This window comes from Nomascus leucogenys, chromosome 24 (genome assembly GCF_006542625.1).
Source record: "Nomascus leucogenys isolate Asia chromosome 24, Asia_NLE_v1, whole genome shotgun sequence".
Taxonomy (NCBI): domain Eukaryota; kingdom Metazoa; phylum Chordata; class Mammalia; order Primates; family Hylobatidae; genus Nomascus; species Nomascus leucogenys.
Genome location: NC_044404.1, coordinates 20,762,548 through 20,785,780, shown reverse-complemented (window position 1 = coordinate 20,785,780; position 23,233 = coordinate 20,762,548). Strand labels below are relative to the sequence as shown.

The window sequence follows — 23,233 nt, the reverse complement described above, 5'->3', positions numbered from 1 at the left end:
AAATACCTCCTGCTAGCTCCGAGGTCCCGCCCTCCGACCAATCACCAATCACCACATCTCACCCTAAAGGACATAAATACTCAGCCCCAGCAGCTCTCTCTCTCTCCCCTTCTCTTCGTCTTCTCGCATGCTGAGCCTCCAATAAAGATCTCTTGGCTGCCACCGGTGTCGTCTCTGACTAGCCTGTCGCCCTTCGCTTCCTAACGTCTCCTCAAAGGATACAAGAAAGTTGCTAGTAGACCAAGGGGTGGGAATCACTGAAATGGAAAATCTAGAATGACAGTGCTGGGGAAGAGAAAACTAGAACAGCTCGGTTGAAGAGAACCTTAACTGCATGTTGACGTTGCTTTATTTAGGCAACACTTCCTAAAAATCATGTATAAAGTTAGACATGAACTCTCTTCCCCAATGTTGATACCTGCCCACAAAATGTTCTTACCTTCAGAGTATAAGAATCATTCTTAAAGCCGAATATTCAGTTCAAGGCACATACGTCATCTGCACTTGTAAATTTGCATTTAATATTTCACAATTCCTGTAAGAGAGGCTAGTCAGAAGGGAAACTCTCAAGTTTAAATCCCCACACTTACTGCTCATTAGTCACTTTCGCTATGTGAGATTAATTCAGTAGCTGGTCCAGAACGCACAGCTTGGGAACGCAGAGGCCCAGGCCTCATACAGACGTTTCCCACTCCCATAACTGAACGTGCTGACCCATGTTGATGTCTGCCTTCGTCCAGTTGGCAAATGCAGACGTGCTACGCTGCCTCCTTCAAAAGAGTTCCTCATGTTAGGGGCAAAGGCCACAGCCAAACTCTGCCACTGACAGCCAGTGCCTTGGCCTGGATCCTCTATGTGGATGCAGGCCTACCCCTCAGTCCAGCCTCATCTACTAGACCAGCTTGACCATTCACTTTTCAGATGTCTGTGAGCACAGGATTGCAGACTGTGAACTCTGACTCATATTCTTCCATTTGCCAACCAAGCCCGAGGCCTTTTCTGGCTAACCAGCCCTCTCTACGCTGTCTTGTCTCCTGACTCCCACCCTCACCATTCACAGACCATCACGACACAGAGGATGCCAAGTTCTTTTAGTAATTCACCAGCTCCATGCAGGGACATCACAGGGCTGCCCTCCAGGAGCAGAGGAGCAGGGCTGCCTGGCAGAGTGTTTCACACTCCAGGTTAGCCAGAAAGAGCATCTTCATTTTTGTTTCCACACAACACTTCTCTGTGAGCCTGTTGGCCAACAAAGTGGCGGCCGATTGTTGGAGGAGCCAGCCAACCATCTTGTCTAACTTCAGATTCTTCAGGGCTAGAATATGTTCACCCCAGAGGCTTAGATGAAGCACATTTGCAGCTACTCGGGCAGATGGTCTCTGCAACAGGAAGGGAAGCTGAAGCTAGAACATCTGTTAACACGGTCTCAACCCAAAGCCTGCTTTGTTAGTGAGGGTCTTCCCTTCTTTGGTCCCAATCCAGTTCTTCCTCTACCCTATCTCCTACTGATGCCCTTCACTCAGGTGACAAATACTGCCTGCCCCCTACCCGTGCTTCAAGCTTTTCCACGTGTACACCTCTGCATGGGGCAGCATGCATTGTTGAAATAGCCTTACCCCCCAGTGGAAAAGCCCAGTGCCTCTTGTGCACAGCTATCTGGTCCCTTGTACCAGGTAAGTAGTCTCCTATCATTTCATAACCGGTTGCAGCTGTTATTCAACCTTCACTGCGCACCAAGATAGCAGGCCACGTACAGAGAGCAGTTAATGGAGTGGCAGAACAGTGCTGGGATGCAGGTATGGCTCAGCTGTTTGCACTAAGCCTGCCCCTGAGCCAGCTGCCACTCCAATTATGGCTTCAGATAGGTCTGCCTTTGCATTCCCTTATATTAATTTCACAATGTCCAGATCTGCTCTCAGGAGATGTTTTCCATCTCTCCCTGATCAGTTCTCAGCTGTTTCCATGAGCTACATCTCCATTAAACATTTCTCAAAAATGCATCCTTTTCTCTCTGAATAGTTTTTTTTTTTTTTTTTTTGAGACAGAGTCTTGCACTGTCACCTAGGCCGGAGTGCAGTGGTGCGATCGTGGCTCACTGCAACCTCTGTCTCCCAGATTCAAACAATTCTCCTGCTTCAGCCTCCCGAGTAGCTGGAATTACAGGCATGTGCCACGACACCCAGCTAATTTTTGTATTTTTAGTACAGACGAGGTTTTACCATGTTGGCCAGGCTGGTCTGGAACTCCTGGTCCCAAGTGATCCGCCCACCTTGGCCTCCCAAAGTGCTGGGATTATAGGTGTGAGCCACTGTGTCTGGCCTCTGAACAACTTTTGAAGCAACTTTTTAAAAAAGCCATAGGAGTTGAACTGCTAGGATTCTGACTATGATGTGGTGGCTAGCGCTCCTACTACTATCTATGTTAAAATCTGTTTTTTGTTCTCCTATAACTAGCCTTTACCTTCCTAACACAGAGGATCTATCACTGTGGCTCTGGCCCAAACCTGATCTTCACTCTGGAATGAGAACAGAGGTTTCTATCCATACCGTCCCTTTGAAACCAGGGACAGCCTCACCTTGCTGGCCTCTCGCTGGAGCAGTGCCCTCACCAGCTGTCTCACGTCTGGAGGCACCAACTTGGGCAGTGTAGGTAGCTGAGCCTCTTGGTAGCTGCGGCTTTCAAGGTGGGCCTTGTCCTGGCCGTAGAAGGGATTGACAAGCCCGAAGATTTCATAGGCGATGGCTCCCACTGCCCAGGCATCAGCCTTGCTGTAGTCAATCACTGCCCTGGGGCCAGGACGGGCCGTGGACACCTGCTCAGAAGCAGTGGGTGAGACATCACGCTGCCCGCTTATCTAACCTTTTCATGTCCTGCATGTCACCTGATTCATAGGCTAATCTGAACTCTGTCCCAAGGAACCCAGAGCTTGAGTGAGCTGTGGCTCAGACCCAGAAGGGGTCTGCTTAGACCGCCTGGTTTAGGTGACAGGACTCGCATTGCCCTGGAACATGAGGGAAAGCCGGAGGAAAGCAAAGTGGCAGGGAAGGAACTTGTGCCAAATTATGGGTCAGAAAAGATGGAGGTGTTGGGTGATCACAAGGCATCAAGTCTCCTTCTGCACTCAGTGGACGCGTGGGGGAAGGGCTGCCTGTGGCGCATGACACACTTGGGACTCACCTCTGGGGCCATCAGGCAGCCGTTTCCGCCCCGATCCACGTACCAGCTGCTGAAGGGCAACTGCAGGCCGATGCTCTCATCAGCCAGGCAGCAGCCAAAATCTGCGATCACCAGCCAGGGGCAGCCATCTGGGAAGAAGCAAGCAAAGTGACCAATTCTCCTCCCCTCCTTCCCTATGAGAGGCCCTCCTATGTCCCTACTAAAGCCACCAGCAAGACATGGCTGACAGGGGCTAAAGGCTCAGTGTTGGCCCAGGAGGCCAGCAAGGCCTGAGAGCTGATCAGAAGGGCCTGCTGTGTGAACACGGAAATGCCTCCAGTACGGGCTGCAAAATCCCCAGGCAAAGGACTGTGTGGCTCAATTTAAATCATGTTCTAGTAATTGGAGCTGTCCCCAAGACCAAAGGAGCTAGAGCTTGCTTCAAATGATCTCCAAGGGCCCTTATACCCCAGGAGTCTTTGATTTGAATTTGAAACCCCAAATCCAAACCTAAGAACCAGGTGCATTAATAATCAGTTATTGCCGGGTGCGGTGGCCTGTAATGCCAGCACTTTGGGAGGCTGAGGCAGGTAGATCACCTGAGGTCAGGAGTTCAAGACCAGCCTGGCCAACATGGTGAAACCCCCGTCTCTACTAAAAATACAAAAAAATACAAAAAAAACTACCCAGGTGTGGTGGTGTGTGCCTGTAATCCCAGCTACTTGGGAGGCTGAGACAGGAGAATCACTTGAACCTGGGAGGTAAAGGCTGCAGTGAGCCGAGATCATGCCACTGCACTCCAGCCAGTGCAACACAGCGAAACTCCGTCTCAGAAAAAAAAAAAAAAAAAAAAGAATTAGTTATTTGTAAAAGGGTCCACACAAAATTCCTTTAAAAAGCCAGTTCCTGGCTGGGCGCGGTGGCTTAACGCCTGTAATCCCAGAACTTTGGGAGGCCAAGGCAGGCGGATCACGAGGTCAGGAGTTCCAGATCAGCCCGACCAACATGGTGAAACCCCGTCTCTACTAGAAATACAAAAATTAGGGCCGGGGGCGGTGGCTCATGCCTGTAATCCCAGCACTTTGGGAGGCCGAGGTGGGCGGATCACGAGGTCAGGAGATTGAGACCATCCTGGCTAATACAGTGAAACCCCGTCTCTACTAAAAATACCAAAAAAAAAAAAAAAAAAAAAAAAAAAAAAATAGCCGGGCGTGGTGGCGGGCGCCTGTAGTCCTAGCTACTCGGGAGACTGAGGCAGGAGAATGGCATGGACCCGGGAGGCGGAGCTTGCAGTGAGCTGAGAGATCGTGCCACTGCACTCCAGCCTGGGCCACAGAGCGAGACTCCGTCTCAAAAAAAAAAAAAAAAAAAAAATTAGCCGGGTGTGGTGGCATGTGTCCGTAATCCCAGTTACTCAGGAGGCTGAGACGGAAGAATCACTTGAACCCGATAGGTGGGGGTTGCAGTGAGCCGAGATTGTGCCACTGCACTCCAGCCTGGGCAACAGAGTGAGACTCCGTCTCAAAAGAAAAAAAGAAAAAAAAAAGCCAGCTCCCAGCTGGGTGTGGTGGCTCATACCTGTAATCCCAACACTTTGGAGGCTGAGGTGGGTGGATCACTTGAGGCCAGGAGTTTGAGACCAGCCTGGCCAACAGTAAAACCCCATCTCTACGAAAAATAATAATCCCAGCACTTTGAGAAGCCAAAGCAGGTGGATCACGAGGTCAGGAGATCGAGACCATCCTGGCTAACACAGTGAAACCCCGTCTCTACTCAAAATACAAAAAAATTAGCCAGGCGTGGTGGCGGGTGCCTGCAGTCCCAGCTACTTGGGAGGCTGAGGCAGGAGAATGGCGTGAACCTGGGAGGTGGAGCTTGCAGTGAGCCGAGATCACGCCACTGTACTCCAGCCTGGGTGACAGAGCAAGACTCAGTCTCAAAAAAAAAAAAAAAAAAAAAAAAAAAAAATTCAAAAATTAGGTAGGCATGGTGGCACATGCCTGTAATCCTAGCTACTCAGGAGGCCGAGGCACAAGAATCGCTTGAACCTGGGAGGCAGAGGTTGCAGTGAGCTGAGATGGCGCCACTGCATTCCAGCCCAGGCAACAAAGCAAGACTCTGTCTCAATAAATAAATAAATAAATAAATATTAAATAAAAGCCAGTTCCTCTAGTCAATTATTTTAAATCTTCTAGTTCAAAAATTCATCAAATGTATGAATCTCCTCACAATTTTCCTAGGCAAGTGGCCATTCTGCTTCTACTTGAATGCTTCCAGTGGTAGGCAACTCATTTCCAGAGGCAATTGGGTTTAACATTTGCACAGCTTTCATTGTTTGAAAATTTTATTTATTTATTTTGAGATGGACTCTCGCTCTGTTGCCAGGCTGGAATGCAGTGGCACAATCTCGGCTCACTACAACCTCCGCCTCCCGGGTTCAAGCGATTCTCCTGCCTCAGCCTCCCGAGTAGCTGGGACTACGGCGTGTGCCACCATGCCCAGCTAATTTTTGTATCTTTAGTAGAGATGGGGTTTCACCATGTTGGCCAGGATGGTCTCGATCTCTTGACCTCATGATCTGCCTGCTTCGGCCTCTCAAAATGCTGGGATTACAGGCGTGAGCCACCATGCCCAGCCGAAAATTATTTTTTATAATGAGCTAAAGTCTACTTCTCTTTTATTATTTTTTTGAGACAGGATCTCACTCTGCTGCCCAGGCTGGAGTACAGTGGCACATTCATAGCTCACTGCAGACTCTTAACTCCTAGGCTCAAGTGATCCTCCGACCTCAGCCTCCCAAGTAGCTGGGGCTACAGGTGCATGCCACCATGCCTGGCTAACTTTTTTTCCAGCTAATTTAAAACATATATTTTTTTTTATAGAGAAGGGATCTCTACAAGGCTGGTCTCAAACTGCTGGCCTCAAGAAATCCTCCCACACTAGCCTCCCAAAGTGTTGGGATTACAGGTGTGAGCCACTGTGCCGGGCCTCTTTATTTATCTAGGAAAACTTGCAGCACTGAGGTCCTTGTTCTTTAAGTGGGCAATAGAAAGGAACTTGGGAAGTGCTGTCTCTCTGCAAAGAGAGAACAAAAACCCCTGTTCTGAGGGAGAGATTGCTAACCTCTCGTGTACAGAGCTAAATGAAGACATGACTTAGAACACAAAACCAGAGAGGACCCGAAGAGTCGGTCCTAAATGCTCCTGACCCACCCTCTAGTGCCCCTGAAGAGCTCTGATGGTGCAGCAGGTTCCTACCTGGGTCCAGCTCCACAAGGATGTTGTCGGATTTCAGGTCTCTGTGTGCGATGCCCTGTTGAACCAGATGGTCCACGCCTTCCAGCAGCTGCAGCATCATCATGGTGGCGAGGCGGGGGCTGGGTGTGTTCACACGAAGGTACTGGCGCAGGGTGCAGGGATAGCTGGTGGAGAGGGGACAGGGCCTCTGGCTACCACACATCGACAACTCCCAATACCTTTTTTTTTTTTTTTTTTGAGATGGAGTCTCACTCTGTCACCAGGCTGGAGTGCAGTGGCATGATCTCAGCTCACTGCAACCTCCACCTTCTAGGTTCAAGCAATTCTCCTACCTCAGCCTCCCGAGTAGCTGGGATTACAGGTGCCCGCCACCACACCAGGCTAATTTTTGTATGTTTAGTAGAGACAGGGTTTCATCATATTGGCCAGGCTGGTCTCAAACTCCTGACCTCAAGTGATCTACCCACCTCGGCCTTCCAAAGTGCTGGGATTACAGGCGTGAGCCACCATGCCCGGCCTCCTAATACCTTAATCACTGTTAGGGTTAGGCCGTTCCTCGTCCCCTTCCAGGAGCATTTTGATTCCCATTTTTCCCCAGCATCCTTTCTGTTCCCTCCCACTCACCATCCTCAAATTAGGAAGTAAGAGCTGGGGCTCCCTATATTCAAAGTAACGGTGCAGATAATTATTTCCTTAAAATAAAACACCCACTATAGCAAAGTTAGGGGATACAGAGGGTGAGGAAGAACTGTTTTTATGTTAAAAACAGACAAGTCCAGCCCCAGAAAAGGTTAACAGTCAAATGGACCAAAAGGACTACGTGACAAGTATGTTCTGGAGGAAGATGAGAGTTTGTTTCTATGAAAAATCATCCCACAGGGAAAATGCTCCCCAGGGCAGATACGCTCCCTTTGCATGGCTTTCTTCTCTGGAAGGGTGATGTTCTCTGAAACCCCCTGGTCAAGGTGCACGTGGAAGGCAGGGACCAGCTCCCTTTGGGAGATGTAGCAGCTCCAGGGCCCTGCCGCGCCGCTGCCACTTACTTCTTCATAACGAGGAACAGCGTCCGGCCGTGGCCCAGGCCTTCAGGGTGGAAGCGTGGGGGCAGCACATCAGGGTAGTCGACCAGGGCCCCTGGCAGCAGCGGCACGGAAGAGGTGAAGGCGCGGAGAACCCGGATAATGTTGGGGTGAGGGGCTAGTTGCTTGGGACCTCTCTTGGATTTTCTAGTCAGCCAAGTGAGACAAACATATGAGGCCAGCATCAGATACAACACCTGGAAAGACAATAACCTAAGGCCACACCAACACTGGCACTGACATTCATTATTCACTTACTATCAAATGTTTATCACAGATTTGCTATGTGCCAGGTACTGTACACGGTGTTGGTGAACACATCTGATGACTCCCCTACCCATCCTTCAATCCATTTGTCCATCCGTCTGTCCATCCGTCCACCCATCCATCCTATCCATCCCATGTGGCTGAACACAGGTGGAGACACTCTGGAATCAGACTGCCTGGGTTTGTATTCCAGGTCTGCCACTGTAAGTCCTTGGCTGAGTTACAGTAGACCCAACCTTATCCACAGTTTTGCTTTCTGCAATTTCAGTTATCCACAGTTTGAGAACAGGTGAGTACAAGAAGATAGTTAGAGAGAGGAGAGAGAGGCCACATTCACATAACTTTTATTACAGTATATTGTCATAATTATTCTATTTTATTATCTTTAATTTTTTACTGTGCTAACTTATAAATTAAACTTTACCACAGGGATGTGTGTATAGGAAAAAACACAGTATATATAGGGTTTGTTACTATCTGTGGCTTCAGGCATCCACTGGGGGTCTATCTTGGAATGTGTCCCCTCTGTCCTTATCTTCTCTGGGCTCAATCTCCAGGGTGCAAGGGGAATGTGGTGTTAACATGCTGCATAATGTTGTCAAAGTGTGGAAGGCACCTAGAATCGTGTCTAGCACAGAGGAAGCTCTCAGCTGATATTAGCTGTACTATTATTCATTCAACCAATACACATTGTTTGCATGCCAAGTACCAGACATCATGCTGGAATGCTGTGGAACTATGGCACAGAACAAGACAGAGTCCCTGTCCTCATGGATTTGCAATCTATCAGGGGAGAGAGATATTCATCAATGAGTAATCATGTGAGCTCCCTAGAGCAAGGACTGTGCCTGAATTTTCTCCATTATTCCAAGTCTAGTACAATAGATGGCATGGAATATGGGTGTAATAAACCTTTGTTGAATGAGTGAATAGATCCAGATGCAGTTAGTAGTGGTAGTGTCATGTGCCTGCCCTGGCTGCTCCTTCTCCTGTGGGGAGCGCCCCCCAACCCCCAAACCACAGCCCTGCTGAGGCACAGTGGCTGGGTTTTGGATGGGATGGCTCTGCCAGCTGTGTGCCAGCCCTGCCCTTCAGCCAAAGCTGACTGGCCCAAGGGGTCACCTGCCCCAAGGGCAGTGAACCTACAGTGACACTCAAGACCCAGATGGTTGGACGAAGGGAAGGGAGGGAAGTAGATTCTCTTTTTGAGAGTGAGAGTGAAGAAATCTGCCAGTCTGCAGTGGAGAGGAAGCCACGAGACTTCACTGGGGCCATGAGGAGCCAGAGGTGAGCAGGCCAAAGGGAAGCAGGAACAGGAGATGTGAGGAAAAAACAGTATGCGGACAGTGGAGCCATGTCCCCACGAGTTCAAGAAATCAGTAACTGATGGAAATTCCTGCGGCTCACTCCTGTAATCCCAGCACTTTGGGAGGCTGAGGCAGGCGATTGCTTGAGCCCAGGAGTTCGAGGCCAGCCTGGGCAACATGGAGAAACCCTGTCTCTACAAAAATTAGCTGGGCATGGTGGCATGTGCCTGCAAACCCAGCTACTTGGGAGGCTGAGGTGGGAGGATCACTTGAGCCCAGGGAGGTTGAGGCCGCAGTGAGCCAAGATCACGCCACTGCCCTCCAGCCTGGGCAACAGAGTAAGACCCTGTCTCAGAAAAATGAAAGAAAATTTGAGTTTGCAGAAACCACTTTCTGAAAGGCTGAAACTCCCTCTGCTTATGAGATAAAAGAACTGGCTGAAATTGGCTGGAACTAACAAGGCCAACTGCAGCTTGCACAGAACAAGTTTGCTGATGTCACAGCCTGAATTGCCACTGCACGTTTCACACTCACTCCTCCCAAATCTGCACAGGGGACCCATGAGTTGGCATGAAGAGATAACTGCGCATGTCCAAGGACTGTCCAGACTTCTCCTTTCCTTCCACCAATCACCTGCTAATCTTAGAATCCACCCCTTAAACCTCCTCTAATAAAATTACCGCCTTAAAGCTAGCACAGGGAGACAGGGTTGAATTCTACTCCTGTCTCCATGTGAGTCGACTCACAATAAAAAGCTTGGCTTTTCTCAAAAATCCAGTATCATTGCTTCTAGCACATCAGGCTAGAGCCCCCTTTGCTGCATAACAATGGTGGAGGGAAGTGAATGGGGCAGAGCCTAGACCGTGCTAGGGGGAGAGCAGGGCACTGGCTTCTCCCAGTGCTGCGTGGTCCCCAGGCTGTGTGGCTGCAGTCCACGTGTGCCCACGCGCTGCTCCTGCTCTTGAGTCAACCTGAGTGGCCCCTGTTCTACGCAATTAAAGGAGCCAGAGCATCGTTTCCACCCTCGGGCCCCTGGGCAAGTCATGATCACAGCCCCAGGCTGTCAGGGCCCCAGCAGCTGTCATGGGAGCTCAGGGGCAGAGGGGTATGGCTGTCCTGGGGAGATACATGGTGGGGTTGGGGGTGTCTGAACTGAGACCTGAAATGTGGAAGGAGGGCAGCCCAGGTGTAGCCAGCTGTAGGCTCAGGAGATGGTCAGAGGAGCCTGGCACATTTGGGGAAGGAGCTATGAAGCCAGCGTGGTGGAGTGTAGGGTGCTAATGAGAAGGGTGAGAGATAAGGTGGGAGATGCAGTGAGATGACCAGGTTAAGCGCCTTGAATCTCCGGGCCCCAGGAGAGTAGAGGCTAGGAGGAAATGAACCCAGGGTGCTCTTGGGAAAGCTTCTCCCGAGGTGCACCAGAAGTTGAGGTAATGTACCTGCTGCCACATCCATCCGGTCATTCAACAGGTATTTACTGGGGGTATGCAGTAAACAAAGAGTGTTTACAGTACAGCTGGAGCAAAAAGGAACCAACAGAAAAAGATGTGTTATTTGAGGCCAGACGGTGAGAACTGTTAAAGGAACAAAGTCCCCGAAGAGGGACAGGGACTATGTCAGATGGGAGGTCTCAGCAGCAGACATCATGGTGCTCCAGCAGCAGGACAGCACCACGTCGGCCGGCTGCCACTCACGCCACAAAAGGAGGCATTGAGGATCATGTTAGCCCCAAAGCAGCTGACATTCAGGTGTCCATTTTCTCCCCAAAGGCCTCAGGAGAAGCAGCAGCCACTTGAGCAGCTACCTCTACCAGCCTGCAGGGACTCCCAGTCACACTGGAAACCTCCAAACCATGGAAGGGGTTTTCCATGTCCACTCCCTTAATTTCATACTTTTGCCTCCCTGCTTCTGACAGAACGAAGACCTATAAACCAGCCCTCCAGTAAATCACCAAAAATGCATCAGACCCACCTCTTCTTGGTGGGTCTACAAATGAGAGATAGGGTCTCACTCCAGGGTCGCCCAGGCTAGAGTGCAGTGGCATGGTCTTGGCTCACTGCAGCCTCAACCTCCCTGGACTCAAATGATCCTCCCGCCTCAGCCTCCTGAGTAGCTGGGACTACAGGCATTTGCCACCACGCCCGGCTAAAATTTATTTTTTGTAGAGGCGGGGTTTCACCATGTTGCCCAGGCTGCTCTTGAACTCCTGGGCTCAAGTGATCAGCCTCCCAAAGTGCTGGGATTACAGGCATGAGCCAGGCTGTAAATATTAAGGCGGACACAGTATCTCCTCTGTCATAGCCTGCGCGTCAGTCCTCACCACCTGTGGTGAGGCTGGTGGTGGACATGGGCTTTTCTGAGCTGAAAGCGTAGCTGCTGTTCACTTGCTCTTCCCTCTGCTGGGAATGCCACTTCCCTACTCCTCTGCCCAAGTAATGCCAATTCATCCTTCACAAGGTGGCACAAACTGTCCCTTTGAGAAGGCTTTCTGAGCAGCCCCTCCTCTGCAGCACACGCCTCCCCTGGGCTCCCTCAGCCCGAGCATACTTGATTCTAGCACTTACACCCTGGGCTCTCTGCTGCCACACTGAGACCTCTGGGCCAACAGACCACTTTTTGTTTTTTTTAAATCTCTTAGCACCATCAGTGCACATAACTATTAGTGAAATGAGTGTTCCCTCTGGTGGGGACAAAGTTCAGTTTATTCCGATAGGTGGCGCTCTACCCTCCTCTTAGGAGGAATCTGAGAACCCTGATCAATCATGCAACACTGTGAACTGGGCATTTTTGGGTGGCCTCCTCTCCCCTGCTCCAATGTGAATTACGCATGTGCATCATCATTTGGGGTCAGATTACCCGCAATCTTTCCCAGGTGAAATTATCCACTAACTGAAAATCCATCACCAACATTAAGCCTTTATTATCTACTGTCATATCAGACACTGTACCAGGTGCTGAGGACACAAGTGATGGATGAAGTTGCTCTCAAAGAAGTCCTAGTCAGTCTGGCAGGCAGAGGGCACCTACCTGTAAGTGACTGCTCCATACTCCCCAGCCAAGGCCACTCGGCTCGCTGGGACCAGCTCCTGGCTCATTGTGTTCAAGATGGCTTCGCTGGAGGAACCTGCCTGGAACACCCACAAGGAACCCAGGGTTACACAGGCCGGAGCAGAACAGTAAGTTCCTTGTAAGCCCTACTTGTAACCTGGGGCAGGGCAGCTACTGCCTAGAATTGGCTCTGACCTTCGAGATAAGATGACCTCTCTTAAGTGGCAGGCTGAGACTAGTTACTCCTGGGAGGCAGACAGAGGTACCATCCATGCCAACTCAGAGGATTCCTCACACTCCTCAAATTCTTGCAGCCTAGGTGCCAGGGCTGGAGGAGATGCCAAGGTGATCAGGGTATGGGGTGCTGCTTCCTGCCATCAGTGCCTCTGGTCCCCACCAGTTCGAAATTGACCACTGGATCACTAACTCATTCTGCAGGCTCCCTTCAGCAGCCAGGCCAGAGCCTGACATGCTCCACCCTGGGTGAAGTTGTACTGAATCACAGAACAGCCTCCCTCCATCCCCCACAACAAACAGACAAAAACCAAAGAGCGGGGAAAGCACCGTATTGTCCTCATTGTATTGGGAAGGGCTCTCAGGACATATGAAACCTGTATCAAGAAGATCTGGTAAGAATCAACAATCTTGTAGCTGCTGTGAATGCAACAGCTGTCATGCCCCAACCAGTGCATGTTTTGATGCTAAGACTGGATGTTTCACAGGCAAAGGATTTGGCTACTTGTTAGCTATTAACCCAGCTTGGAGTGCAACAGTCTAATAACCTTCATTCCCCAAATCAGAACAAGAAACTGCATCCTCTAGGGCCCACCATGAACGGTTGTGGCCACTTCCCACCGCGGCCTTGAATGGATGGCCCCAGGGATGGGCAGGAGACAGAGCATTGGGTCTTAATACATTTTTAAAACCCACCTAGCAATGGCAAGGTAAATAAATTAAGTGGCCAGAAATTGTTTTCGTGGGGGAAAAATACTCTTCAATTTCCCAAAGCCTTGAGTCCTTCCAAGAGTTGAGAGCAGGGAGTTGACAGGCAAGCCTCTGAGCTGGAGGTGGGCTTGCAGAGTGAGCTTAGAGGAAAGAGATCAAGTTCCTCCTCTCCAGTGAGGCAGGTTGCAGGAAGGAGGGGATGGTGAACTAACCAATCAGGGTAGAAATCAGTGGTTTAGGCACTTGTTACTCAAAGTGTGGTTGACAGAGCAGTGGCATTGGTATCACGTGGGAGCTTATTGGGAAGGCAGAATCTCAGGCCCCGCCCCTGACCTGCTCAATCAGAATCTACCTTTGGGTTTTTTTTGTTTGTTTGTTTTTTGTTTTGAGACAGGGTCTCACTCTGTTACCCAGGCTGGAGTGCAGTGCCACAATCTTGGATCACTGCAGCCTCTGCCTCTTGCACTCAAGTGATCCTCCCACTTCAGCCACCAGCCACCCAAGTAGCTAAGACTACATACAGGTGCAAGCTGTCACACCCGGCTAATTTTTGTATATTTCATAGAGATGGGGTTTCATCATGTGGCCCAGGCTGGTCTCGAACTCCTGAGCTCAAGTGATTGGCCTCCCAAAGTGCTGGGTTTACAGGCATGGTCCACCATGCCTGGCCAAAATCTACCTTTGAACCTGATCTCTGGGTGATCTGTGGGTAGAATACAATTTGAAACATTCTGGTTTAGACTTCTGTGTAACAGGGGGAGGTAGCCTGACTATACAGGCACCTTTCCTGTGGATAATCTGTCTTTTCCTACCTACTTCCTGGAAAAAATCCTCACCAGGCCCACTAAGATGGGCATTTTGAGAACATCTCCTTTAAAGATGAAAGGCCTGGTGCTTACCGAGATGTTCCACATCATCTTGATGGCCAAGGGGAAGGCAGGGGCCCCTGGAGCTCGCTCCTGCTCTTCTCCTGGTGTACTGGTACCTGGGCCTCTCCCTGGAAGCAACCCGGTGCTCTTTGTCACCTCCAGGTTCTGGGGCAATGTAGGCATGGTGGCTTCATACACAGCGGCACTGCAGCCCTTGCCAATGGACTGCCCTATCAGATACTCCTCCAGCCGAAAACCCTCCCAGCGTCTTGTGTCCAACAGGTCAGGCCCCGGCTTGCTTTTCTGGGTAAAAATTGCCTGTGAGGAAAAAAGAATGCACCGTGAACCAGGGAGCCTAGGAAGACCCAAGAAAAGGGAAATAGGGGAGGCAGAGAGAGGTGCAGCAAGGCGTGGTCCGCATCGGCCAGATCAATAAACCAGAAAAACACAACCCAACCAGGTTCTACTGCTCAGCCTGGGTCCAGGCCATCTTCTTTCTCATTATTCAGAATGATTTTTCTCAAACTCTATTGCTTCACTGTGATCACAATACTCAATGATCTGAGAGGTCAGAAACCCCACGTCCCGTAGCCGGTGTGCCTCTCCTTGCTGCCTTCACTCTCCAGCAGAGTTCTGGAGGTGTCTGATTATGGAGACAGCTCGCTCTGCAAAGACCTTGGCTGATGGCTCCTGGGCAACTAGCAGGAGTGTGTGATCTACAGTGATCTCAGAGGGTCTCTCAGGCAAGTAGGTGATATCAGGCGCATCCCCAGAGCAGAGGGATTCAGTCTTGTCTTTCTGTCTCTGCCTCTTAGGGCTCCGATGGGGCTACTCTGTCCAGAAAGGTAGCAAGAGTACAAGAGTTCAGACAGAAATGGATGGAGGTACAGGTGCTGGGGGCAGTGCTGCACTGGGAAAGAAGCCATGTGACAAAAATCTGGGTCTTCCCCTGCTTCAGGCAGCGGTGACGTCACTCTTCCAGTCACCCAGGCTCCACTTTCCCTCTCAAATGGTCTGATCTGCTGAGCTCTTCCTTTCCAAGGTTAGTCACCCCTGGGTGCCAGGCACAGCTCTGCATATATGCCCCTTGGCCATAGCCTACCAGGCACCATCTCTAGACTACCCCACTCTCAGTGCCGTGCCTTCCCTGCTCTGAGCCACATCAAAATACATTGCTTTCATGTGTCACTCGGCTGTCCACCAGACTGCCCAGGAGGTTATCTGTGTTCTGGCTGCTGCCAGGCTGGTCTGCATGCTGCCTGCACTCATCCTTTGGACACCTCTCTCTGAAAGCTGCTCACAGCATCCTGCCAGCCCCTGTTTCTAGTATCGCTCTGTCTGGCTCATCCCTGCTCAGCCATCAAGCCCAACTCAAGCTCCTCCTTCCTCTGTGACCAGCCCTGATGACCCAGCCCATGGCAACTTTTCTTCTAGAGGGCTCCTAAAGCATCTGGTATCTGTAAGCAACTTAACTACTTTTTAAAAAAATGAAAGTCCAGGCCGGGCGTGGTGGCTCATGCCTGTAATCCCAGCACTTTGGGAGGCCAAGGCAGGCGGATCATGAAGTCAGGAGTTCAAGACCAGTCTGGCCAACATAGTGAAACCCCGTCTCTACTAAAAAATACAAAAAATTAGCTGGGTGTGGTGGTGTGCACGTGTAATCCCAGCTATTCAGGAGGCTGAGGCAGGAGAATTGCGTGAATCTGGGAGGCGGAGGTTGCAGTGAGCCGAGATCGTGCCATTGCACTCCAGCCTGGGCAACAGTGTGAGACTCTGTATCAAAAAAAAAAATAAAGGAAAATCCATCTTCCCTTATAAACTTCATGGAGCAGAAGCAATGTGTGTGTGTATATATATAAAACATACTATATACTATTATATGGAACATATATATTATAGTATACATAAGATATATATACATATATTGTATATACACATTATGTATATATTTTTATAATATAAATACAAATTTTTAGAGCTTGCTACTAGCACACTCCTGTTAGTTACCCAGGCTGGGGTGTAGTGGTGCAACTATAGCTCCCTGCAGCCTCAAACTCCTGGGCTCAAGCAACCCTCCCACCTCAGCCTCCTAAGTAGCTGGGACTATTGGCACGTGCCACCATACCTAGCTAATTTTTTAATATTTTGTGGGAACAAGGTCTCACTATGTTGTCCCAGCTGGTCTTCAACTCCTGGGCTCAAGAGATTCTCTCACCTTGGCCTCCCAAAGCACTAGGATTACAGGCATGAGTCACCATGCCTGGCTTCAGAATTTTTGATTTTTTTAATGTATTCTTTATTTTTTTTGAGACGGAGTCTCACTCTGTCACCCAGGCTGGAGTGCAGTGGCGCGATCTGGGCTCACTGCAAGCTCTGCCTCCCGGGTTCACGCCATTCTCCTGCCTCAGCCTCCCGAGTAGCTGGGACTACAGGCACCCGCTACCATGCCCGGCTAATTTTTTTGTATTTTTAGTAGAGACGGGGTTTCACCGTGTTAGCTAGGATGGTCTCGATATCATGACCTCATGATCCACCCGCCTCGGCCTCCCAAAGTGCTGGGATTACAGGCTTGAGCCACTGCGCCTGGCCCAGAATTTTTTACATGGGAAATTAATTCCAGCAAAAGTAGCCAGTGAAAACAATTTTTTCCCCCCGAGTCGGAGTCTCGCTCTGTCACCCAGGCTGCAGGGCAGTGGCGTGATCTCGGCTCACTGCAACCTCTGCCTCCGGGTTCAAGCAATTCTCCTGCCTCAGTCTCCCAAGTAGCTGGGATTACAGGAGCCCACCACTGCGCCTGGGTAATTTTTGTATTTTTAGTAGAGACAGGGTTTCACCATGTTGGCCAGGCTGGTCTCGAACTCCTGACCTCGTGATCCCCCCGCCTCAGCCTCCCAAAGTGCTGGGATTACAGGCATGAGCCACAGTGTCCGGCCAAAAAAATTTTTTTTAATGTGAAATTAATTGATAACTAATAACATTTTCAGGCATAGGCAGGTGAAGTGTGCGAAGAGGGTGTGTGAATGGTAAGTTTAGGTGGATCGAGCTCCTCAGTTAAAAAAGCCTCTTTAGTTTTAAGCAGGATTAGATAAATTTTCCCATCCTTAGCTTCTGCCAGTTAAGCTGTGGCAAAAGACAAGGTCAGGGGCTGGGGACTAGGCCAGATGTCACCTGTCAACCCAAACTGGCCAGAGCTCAAACATGAGACACTGGTGATGAGCAATAAGAACTGGGATGGAAACCAGGAAACCCAGGAGCCACTGCTGGGCCCTAACAGCTGTGTCCTTGGGCAAGTCACTCCCTCTTCCACCACCTCAGCCCTAATCTGTAAAATGCAGGGGCTATGCTAATTTAGTGAGTGGTTCTACACCCCCAGGAAGAAGAGTGACCTCCCTGGAAGAAGATGGAATTCTGCCAGCGGCCAGGCTTCAAACCTGAACTGCATCCCTGGCTCCTCCCTGGCTCTCCAGCCTGCCCGCCTACTCTGCGGCTTTTAGACTTTGCCAATCTCCATAGGGAGCCAGGTCCTCAAAATAAACCTGCCTCTAAATAGACACATCCTATTGGTTCCATTCGGAGAACCCTAATACAGACTTTGGCTGGGCAAAAACAGAAGTCTTGTGCTATTTTAAGCATTAAAAAAGCCTAAGAACGCTTGTATATCCAGTCAGCAGGGATAACTCTACACAGGTAACTAAAATGTTAGGTCTGTTTTTCTCGCCGTTCATCGTTTTTACTGCGGTTTCAGCTCTGTCACTACTAATCCTTTGGTTAAACCGCGGAGGCAGCCTGGCTCAGTGGTTAAGGGCACTGCCTTTTATTAGCTGTGTGAATTCGAGCAAGTCCCTTCACCTGAGGACTTTCCTTCTCCATAAATTAGGGACGACAACTACCTCAAAGGGATAGGAATGCTATGATTTAGTTGTCAGTACATTTTAGAAAATTTACACAAAGCCTTTTACTGTGCTGCGACAGAAGCTGTAATCGGCAACAGGTCTTCATCTGAGGAAGGGAAACATTAAAACAAATGGGAGGTGCTGGCTTTATTTATAGTAGCCGATCAGTAATGGTGAAATAGATGAGCTTTAATAAGCCTCGCCCCGCCCCACTCCGGCCGAAGCCTCGGCTCTCGAACGGCCCAGCACCCCGCCTCCACACCTAGCCCCGCCCCCGCCCAGCTGAGGACCCGCCCCCGCGCTTAGCTCAGTCCTCCGCTCACCTGGATCTCCTGACAGACCCCGCTCACCTGGATCTCCTGACAGGCCGAGACCGCCCGCCGGCTCTCCGCCTGCTTCTCCTCGATGAGGCCCAGCCCTAGCCCGAAGGCCAGAAAGACTGCCCGGCCGCAAGGGCCCGCGCAGCCCCAGGCCCGCACCACGAACTGCCGCTGCAACCGCGCCGCCAGCCCGGCCACCGACTGGCGGAAGAAGCGGAGACGGTTGGGGAGCCCGAGCCCGACCCTGCGAGGCTCCGCGCCCGGTCCTGCGGCCCAGCCCGGACGCTCCCCGCGGACACAGCCCGCCGCCGGGCCCGGCCGTCCCAAGCCGTAGGTCCGGCCCGGCTTGCCCGTGAAGCGCAGCAGCAGCGCTCGACCCAGCTGCAGGCCGCGGCCCAGCGCCTGTCGCACCGCCATGGTGGCACCGCGGCCCGGTGCTCCCCGCCGCCGCCGCCGCCGCCGCCGCTGCCGCCACCACCGGCGTCCTCCGCCAGTCACAACAAACTTCGGGGCGGCGCCTCTGCGCAGGCGCAAGCGCAGGCGCAGGCGCAGGCGCTGGTGGGCGGGGCCGGCCCCCGCGGCAGTTCACCTACTCGGCGCGCGGGGCGCTATGCTGGCACTGGCGCCTCTAGCAGTGACTTTCCCTTTGCACTTCGGACCCACGTGGAGGGCTTGCCGGTACAGGCAGGTCCTGAATGTGAACATCACTGGTCCTGGGCAAAATCGAGAAGTTGAGAAGGGAAACATATTTTTTGCCAACCACGGTGCCAGACCCTTTACGTCTTTTAATTTATTTAACAGCTCCACCAACAAGATAAAAATGCCGTTTTTATAGATGAGAAAACCGAGGCATAGTAAGGGGCAGCATTCAAGGTCTTGTGCAGGTACCTGGCAGAGCTGAGCTACAGTTCACGTTGTCCTAACTGTTGAATGCTTGCCCTCCTCAATGCCGTTAGGCTGCTGTATGTGTCCAGAGTCTCAGGGGTTTTGAAGACCCCAAGAGAAATCTCACCCAAAAGACACAATTTATGAATGAGTGTGCTGAGGTCCCAAGATAGCAGCTTGCCCAAAGCCACACCGTTTGTTTAATGGCATATGCCTGCTCACCACAAAACACACACACACACACACACGCACACACGCACACGCACATTACTGAAACAGTTTGCTGTCCCCCTGGCCAGGGGTCCACCTCATAGCCAGGTAAGCCCAGAGGACGGAACTCTTCAGACAAAGAATCCCTTCTTCAGCAACAGCTCCTATCTACATGACCTTTGACTTCATATTTAAGGAGAAAGGGATTTATGGACAGAAGCCATAGTTTCTGGCTTCAGCGGCAGGAAGACAAGATGGTGGATCCCCACGCCATTACCCCCAAGACCCAGGGCCTATATGCTATAGGAAAGGAATGTGAAGGACATTTGAGGTCAGTCCCCCAGGGAAAGGCAAGAATGCTGTGTGAATCTGCCTAAGGGCAGGATTTATGGTAAGTACAGGCTTTGACACAAAGAACAATATATAAACTGGAAATCTCAGAGGCCTTCCCTAAAAGCTGGTTAATCAGAAGTCAACTTGGTTGGCGGGGTGTGGTAGCTCACAGCCTGTAATCCCAGCATTTTGGGAGACTGAGGCAGGTGCATCACTTGAGGCCAGAAGTTCATGACCAGCCTGGCCAACATGGCAAAACACCGTCTCTACTAGAAATACAAAAACTAGCTGGGCGTGGTGGCACACGCCTGTAATCCCAGCTACTCAGGTGGCTAAGGCAGGAGAATCGCTTGAACCCAGGAGGTGGAAGTTGTAGTGAGCAAAGATCACACCATTGCACTCTATCCTGGGCGACAGAGTGAGACTCTGTCTCAAAACAAAACCCAAAAACCAACAAAACATATCAACTTGGTGGATTAGCATCCAAGATGGGGTTGCTTTAGCTTGCACTGTGTGTGTGTGTGTGTGCTGGTCTCTCATAATCTTCCTTAAGGGAGGAATTTTATGGTTCTTGTGATATCCAATCACATTTATTTGGGAGAGGCATAGATGAATTTCCCATTTGTATAGAGGCACATGAATATCAGATATTTTCTTTAATTTTTTGGATCAACCTCAGGGAATTTTTAATTATAATTTTGAATGCTCCACTGAAGTTGTAATTTGAAGAATAAGGAAAAGAAAGTTGGAGAAATCTCACACTCCAGTAACCACAGGCTCACTCATGGAAACTTAGTTGGGGCACAGATGAGTGGATTTAAAGTTTAAATCCACTCGTCTGAAGCCAGGTTTGCAGTGGTTCACTCCAGCACTTGGGGAGGCTGAGGCGGGAGGATTGCTTGAGGCCAGGAGTTCAAGACCAGCCTGGGCAACATAGGGAGACCCCGTCACTACAGATAATAATAATTTAAAAGACCCCAGCGAGGCATGGTGGCAAGTGCCTGAGGTCCCAGCTACTTGGGAGTCTGAGGCAGGAGGATTGCTTGAGTCCAGGAGGTTGAGGCTGCAGTGGGCTGTGATTGTGCCACTCCACTCTCCACTCCAGCCTGGGTGACAGAGTGAGACTCTGTCTTAAAAATAAAATAAAATAAATCTACTCATCTGCTGTGTCTCATTACTGTAAACCAAAGATAAGGTTCTAAGCTCCCCAACTGACTAAATGGACCCCCTCTGGGCCAAAGAAAACCTAAAAAACTCAATTTCAGGCCATGACAGGAGGGGAGGTTGGACACGCCTCCTTATACCCCCTCCCTTTTGGAGTTTAGCCACAACTGACCAGCATTAATATTCAATAGTGCACATAAGACTGACCATAAGATACCAAATTCCAACCTGACGCTGGTATCGTAGCTGTCCATTGGGTTCCCCTTGTTCATTGCCTAGACAGAGCTGATTCATCAAGACAGGGGAATTGCAATAGAGAATGGGTTTAACTCATGCAGAGCCACCTGTATGGGAAACCAGAGTTTTATTATTACTCAAATCAGTCTCCCTGAAAACTCAAGGATGGTGGTTTTATGGATAATTTGGTGAGTAGGGGGTCAGAAAGCGGGGAGTGCTGATTGGTTGGATCAGAGATGGAGTCATAGGGAGTCGACTCCATCCTCTTGTGCTGAGTCAGCACAAAAACCTTGGCTTCTGCAACCCCCCTTATCTTAACTCAAGCGTTTCTTTCTACTGAGTTCAATTCTTCAGACAAAGCTTAACTCTTTCAACCAATTGCCAGTCAGAAAATCTTTGACTCCACCTAGAACCTATGAGCATCCACTGCTTCGAGATGTTCCACCTTTCCAGGCTGAACCAATGTATACCTTCCATGTATTGATTTATATTTTTGCCGGTCACTTCTGTCTCCCTAAAATGTATAAAGCCAAGCTGTAACCCAGCCACCTTGGGCATCCTTTCTCAGGACCTCCTGAGACTGTACTCTGAGCCATGATCACTCATACTGGCTCAGAATAAACCTCTTTAAATATTTTACAGAATTTGGCTTTTTTTTGGTCAACATTATCATTATAGCTCCTCTCTTTAATGTTTATAGAGAAGGGACAAGAGGTTCTCTGAGATATTTAATGTTTCAACTACAAGGATTTTCTTTAATCTCCCAGGAACATAACCTTTTAGTATGAGGCTTATGATGACCACACAGCTTATAAGACGTTGTATTGGTTGTCTTGAGTTAAAGAGTGCGTTTTTCTTAAGCCTTTGCATTTGTTCCCCTGAGCTGCAAATGAACTCACTGGACCTGCGATACGTAATCCATCAGCTGGAAATGAAATCTCCAGACTGATGTTAATTAACCTTCCATTGTAGGCTGGACTTACTTCTCCATCTGTAGAAAAATCTAAGTTGCTTCTGACAGGTCTGAATCAAGCACAGCATGAAGCTTGATTCTTTGGCAGACATCTGTATGGAATGGACAAGTAAGTGGATTTTGGAAGAGAGAGGCTTCCAGCAGGGATTTCAGGGGTTCCACATTCTCACCTCTCAGGTCAGAGATACAGCCTTACTGTGGCAGGGGCACAGGCATGCGTTTCCCAGGGACAATGGTCCTGAGTGCATTCGTCCCTGTCTAGCCTTCTGAGAAGGAAAAATTCTTTTTATGGTGGTGTCATGGGTCTCAGGTCGCAAGGAATTATCTTGAGATTCTCCCATAATATCTCCCATCTATTTATTTGTTTATTTATTATTTATTTATTTATTATTTATGAGACAGCGTCTTGTTCTGTCACCCAGGCTAGAGTGCAGTAGTATGATCATGGGTCATTGCAGTCTTGAATTCCTGGGCTCAAGCAACCTTCCTGCCTCAGCTTCCCAAATAGCTGGGACTACAGCTCACACCACCATGTCCAGCTAATTTAAAAAATATTTTGTAGCGATGGGGTCTTGCTATTTGCCCAGGCTGGTCTTGAACTCCTGGCCTCAAGTGATCCTCCCACCACATCTCTGGAGTTACAGGAATGAGCCACTGCACCTGGCCTCTCATCTCTTTAATGGTATCCCAAAAAGGTGAAATTGGGTATATGATTGATATGATTTGGCTCTGTGTCCCCACCTAAATCTCATCTTGAATTGTACTCCCATAATTCCCACATGTTGTGGGAGGGACCCAGTAGGAGATAATTTTAATCATGGGGGTGGTTTCCCCCATACTATTCTTGTGGTAGTGAATAAGTCTCATGAGATCTGATAGTTTTATCAGGGGTTTCCACTTTTGCATCTTCCTCATTTTCTCTTGCCGCCACCATGTAAGACGTGCCTTTTGCCTCCCGCCATGATTCTGAGGCCTCCCCAGCCATGTGGAACTGTTAAGTCCAATTAAACCTCTTTTTCTTACCAGTCTCAGTTATGTCTTTATCAGCAGCATGAAAACAGACTAATACAATGATAAATGGTTTTTGTTTGGTTAATTTTTTCTGTTTTTGTTTTTTTTGAGATGGAGTTTCGCTCTTGTTGCCCAGGCTGGAGTGCAATGGTGTGATCTTGGCTCACTGCAACCTCCCCCTCCTAGGTTCAAGCGATTCTCCTGCCTCAGCCTCCTGAGTAGCTGGGATTACAGGCATGTGCTACCACATCTGGCTAATTTTTGTATTTTTAGTAGAGA

At 49.8% G+C, this 23,233-nt stretch overlaps 1 protein-coding gene across 1 annotated transcript; it reads right to left on the bottom strand.

Annotated features, from left to right (window-relative positions):
• Positions 1-313: 313 nt before the first annotated feature.
• PINK1 (PTEN induced kinase 1) lies at positions 314-18,659 on the bottom strand. Its single transcript, XM_030805540.1, has 8 exons — positions 18,172-18,659; positions 13,959-14,246; positions 12,094-12,194; positions 7,457-7,639; positions 6,414-6,577; positions 3,178-3,305; positions 2,576-2,812; positions 314-1,379 (listed from the first exon to the last, which is right to left on the bottom strand). Exons 1-8 carry the CDS (start codon positions 18,556-18,558, stop codon positions 1,122-1,124), a joined length of 1,746 nt encoding a protein of 581 aa, XP_030661400.1. The 5' UTR covers positions 18,559-18,659; the 3' UTR covers positions 314-1,121.
• Positions 18,660-23,233: the final 4,574 nt, after the last annotated feature.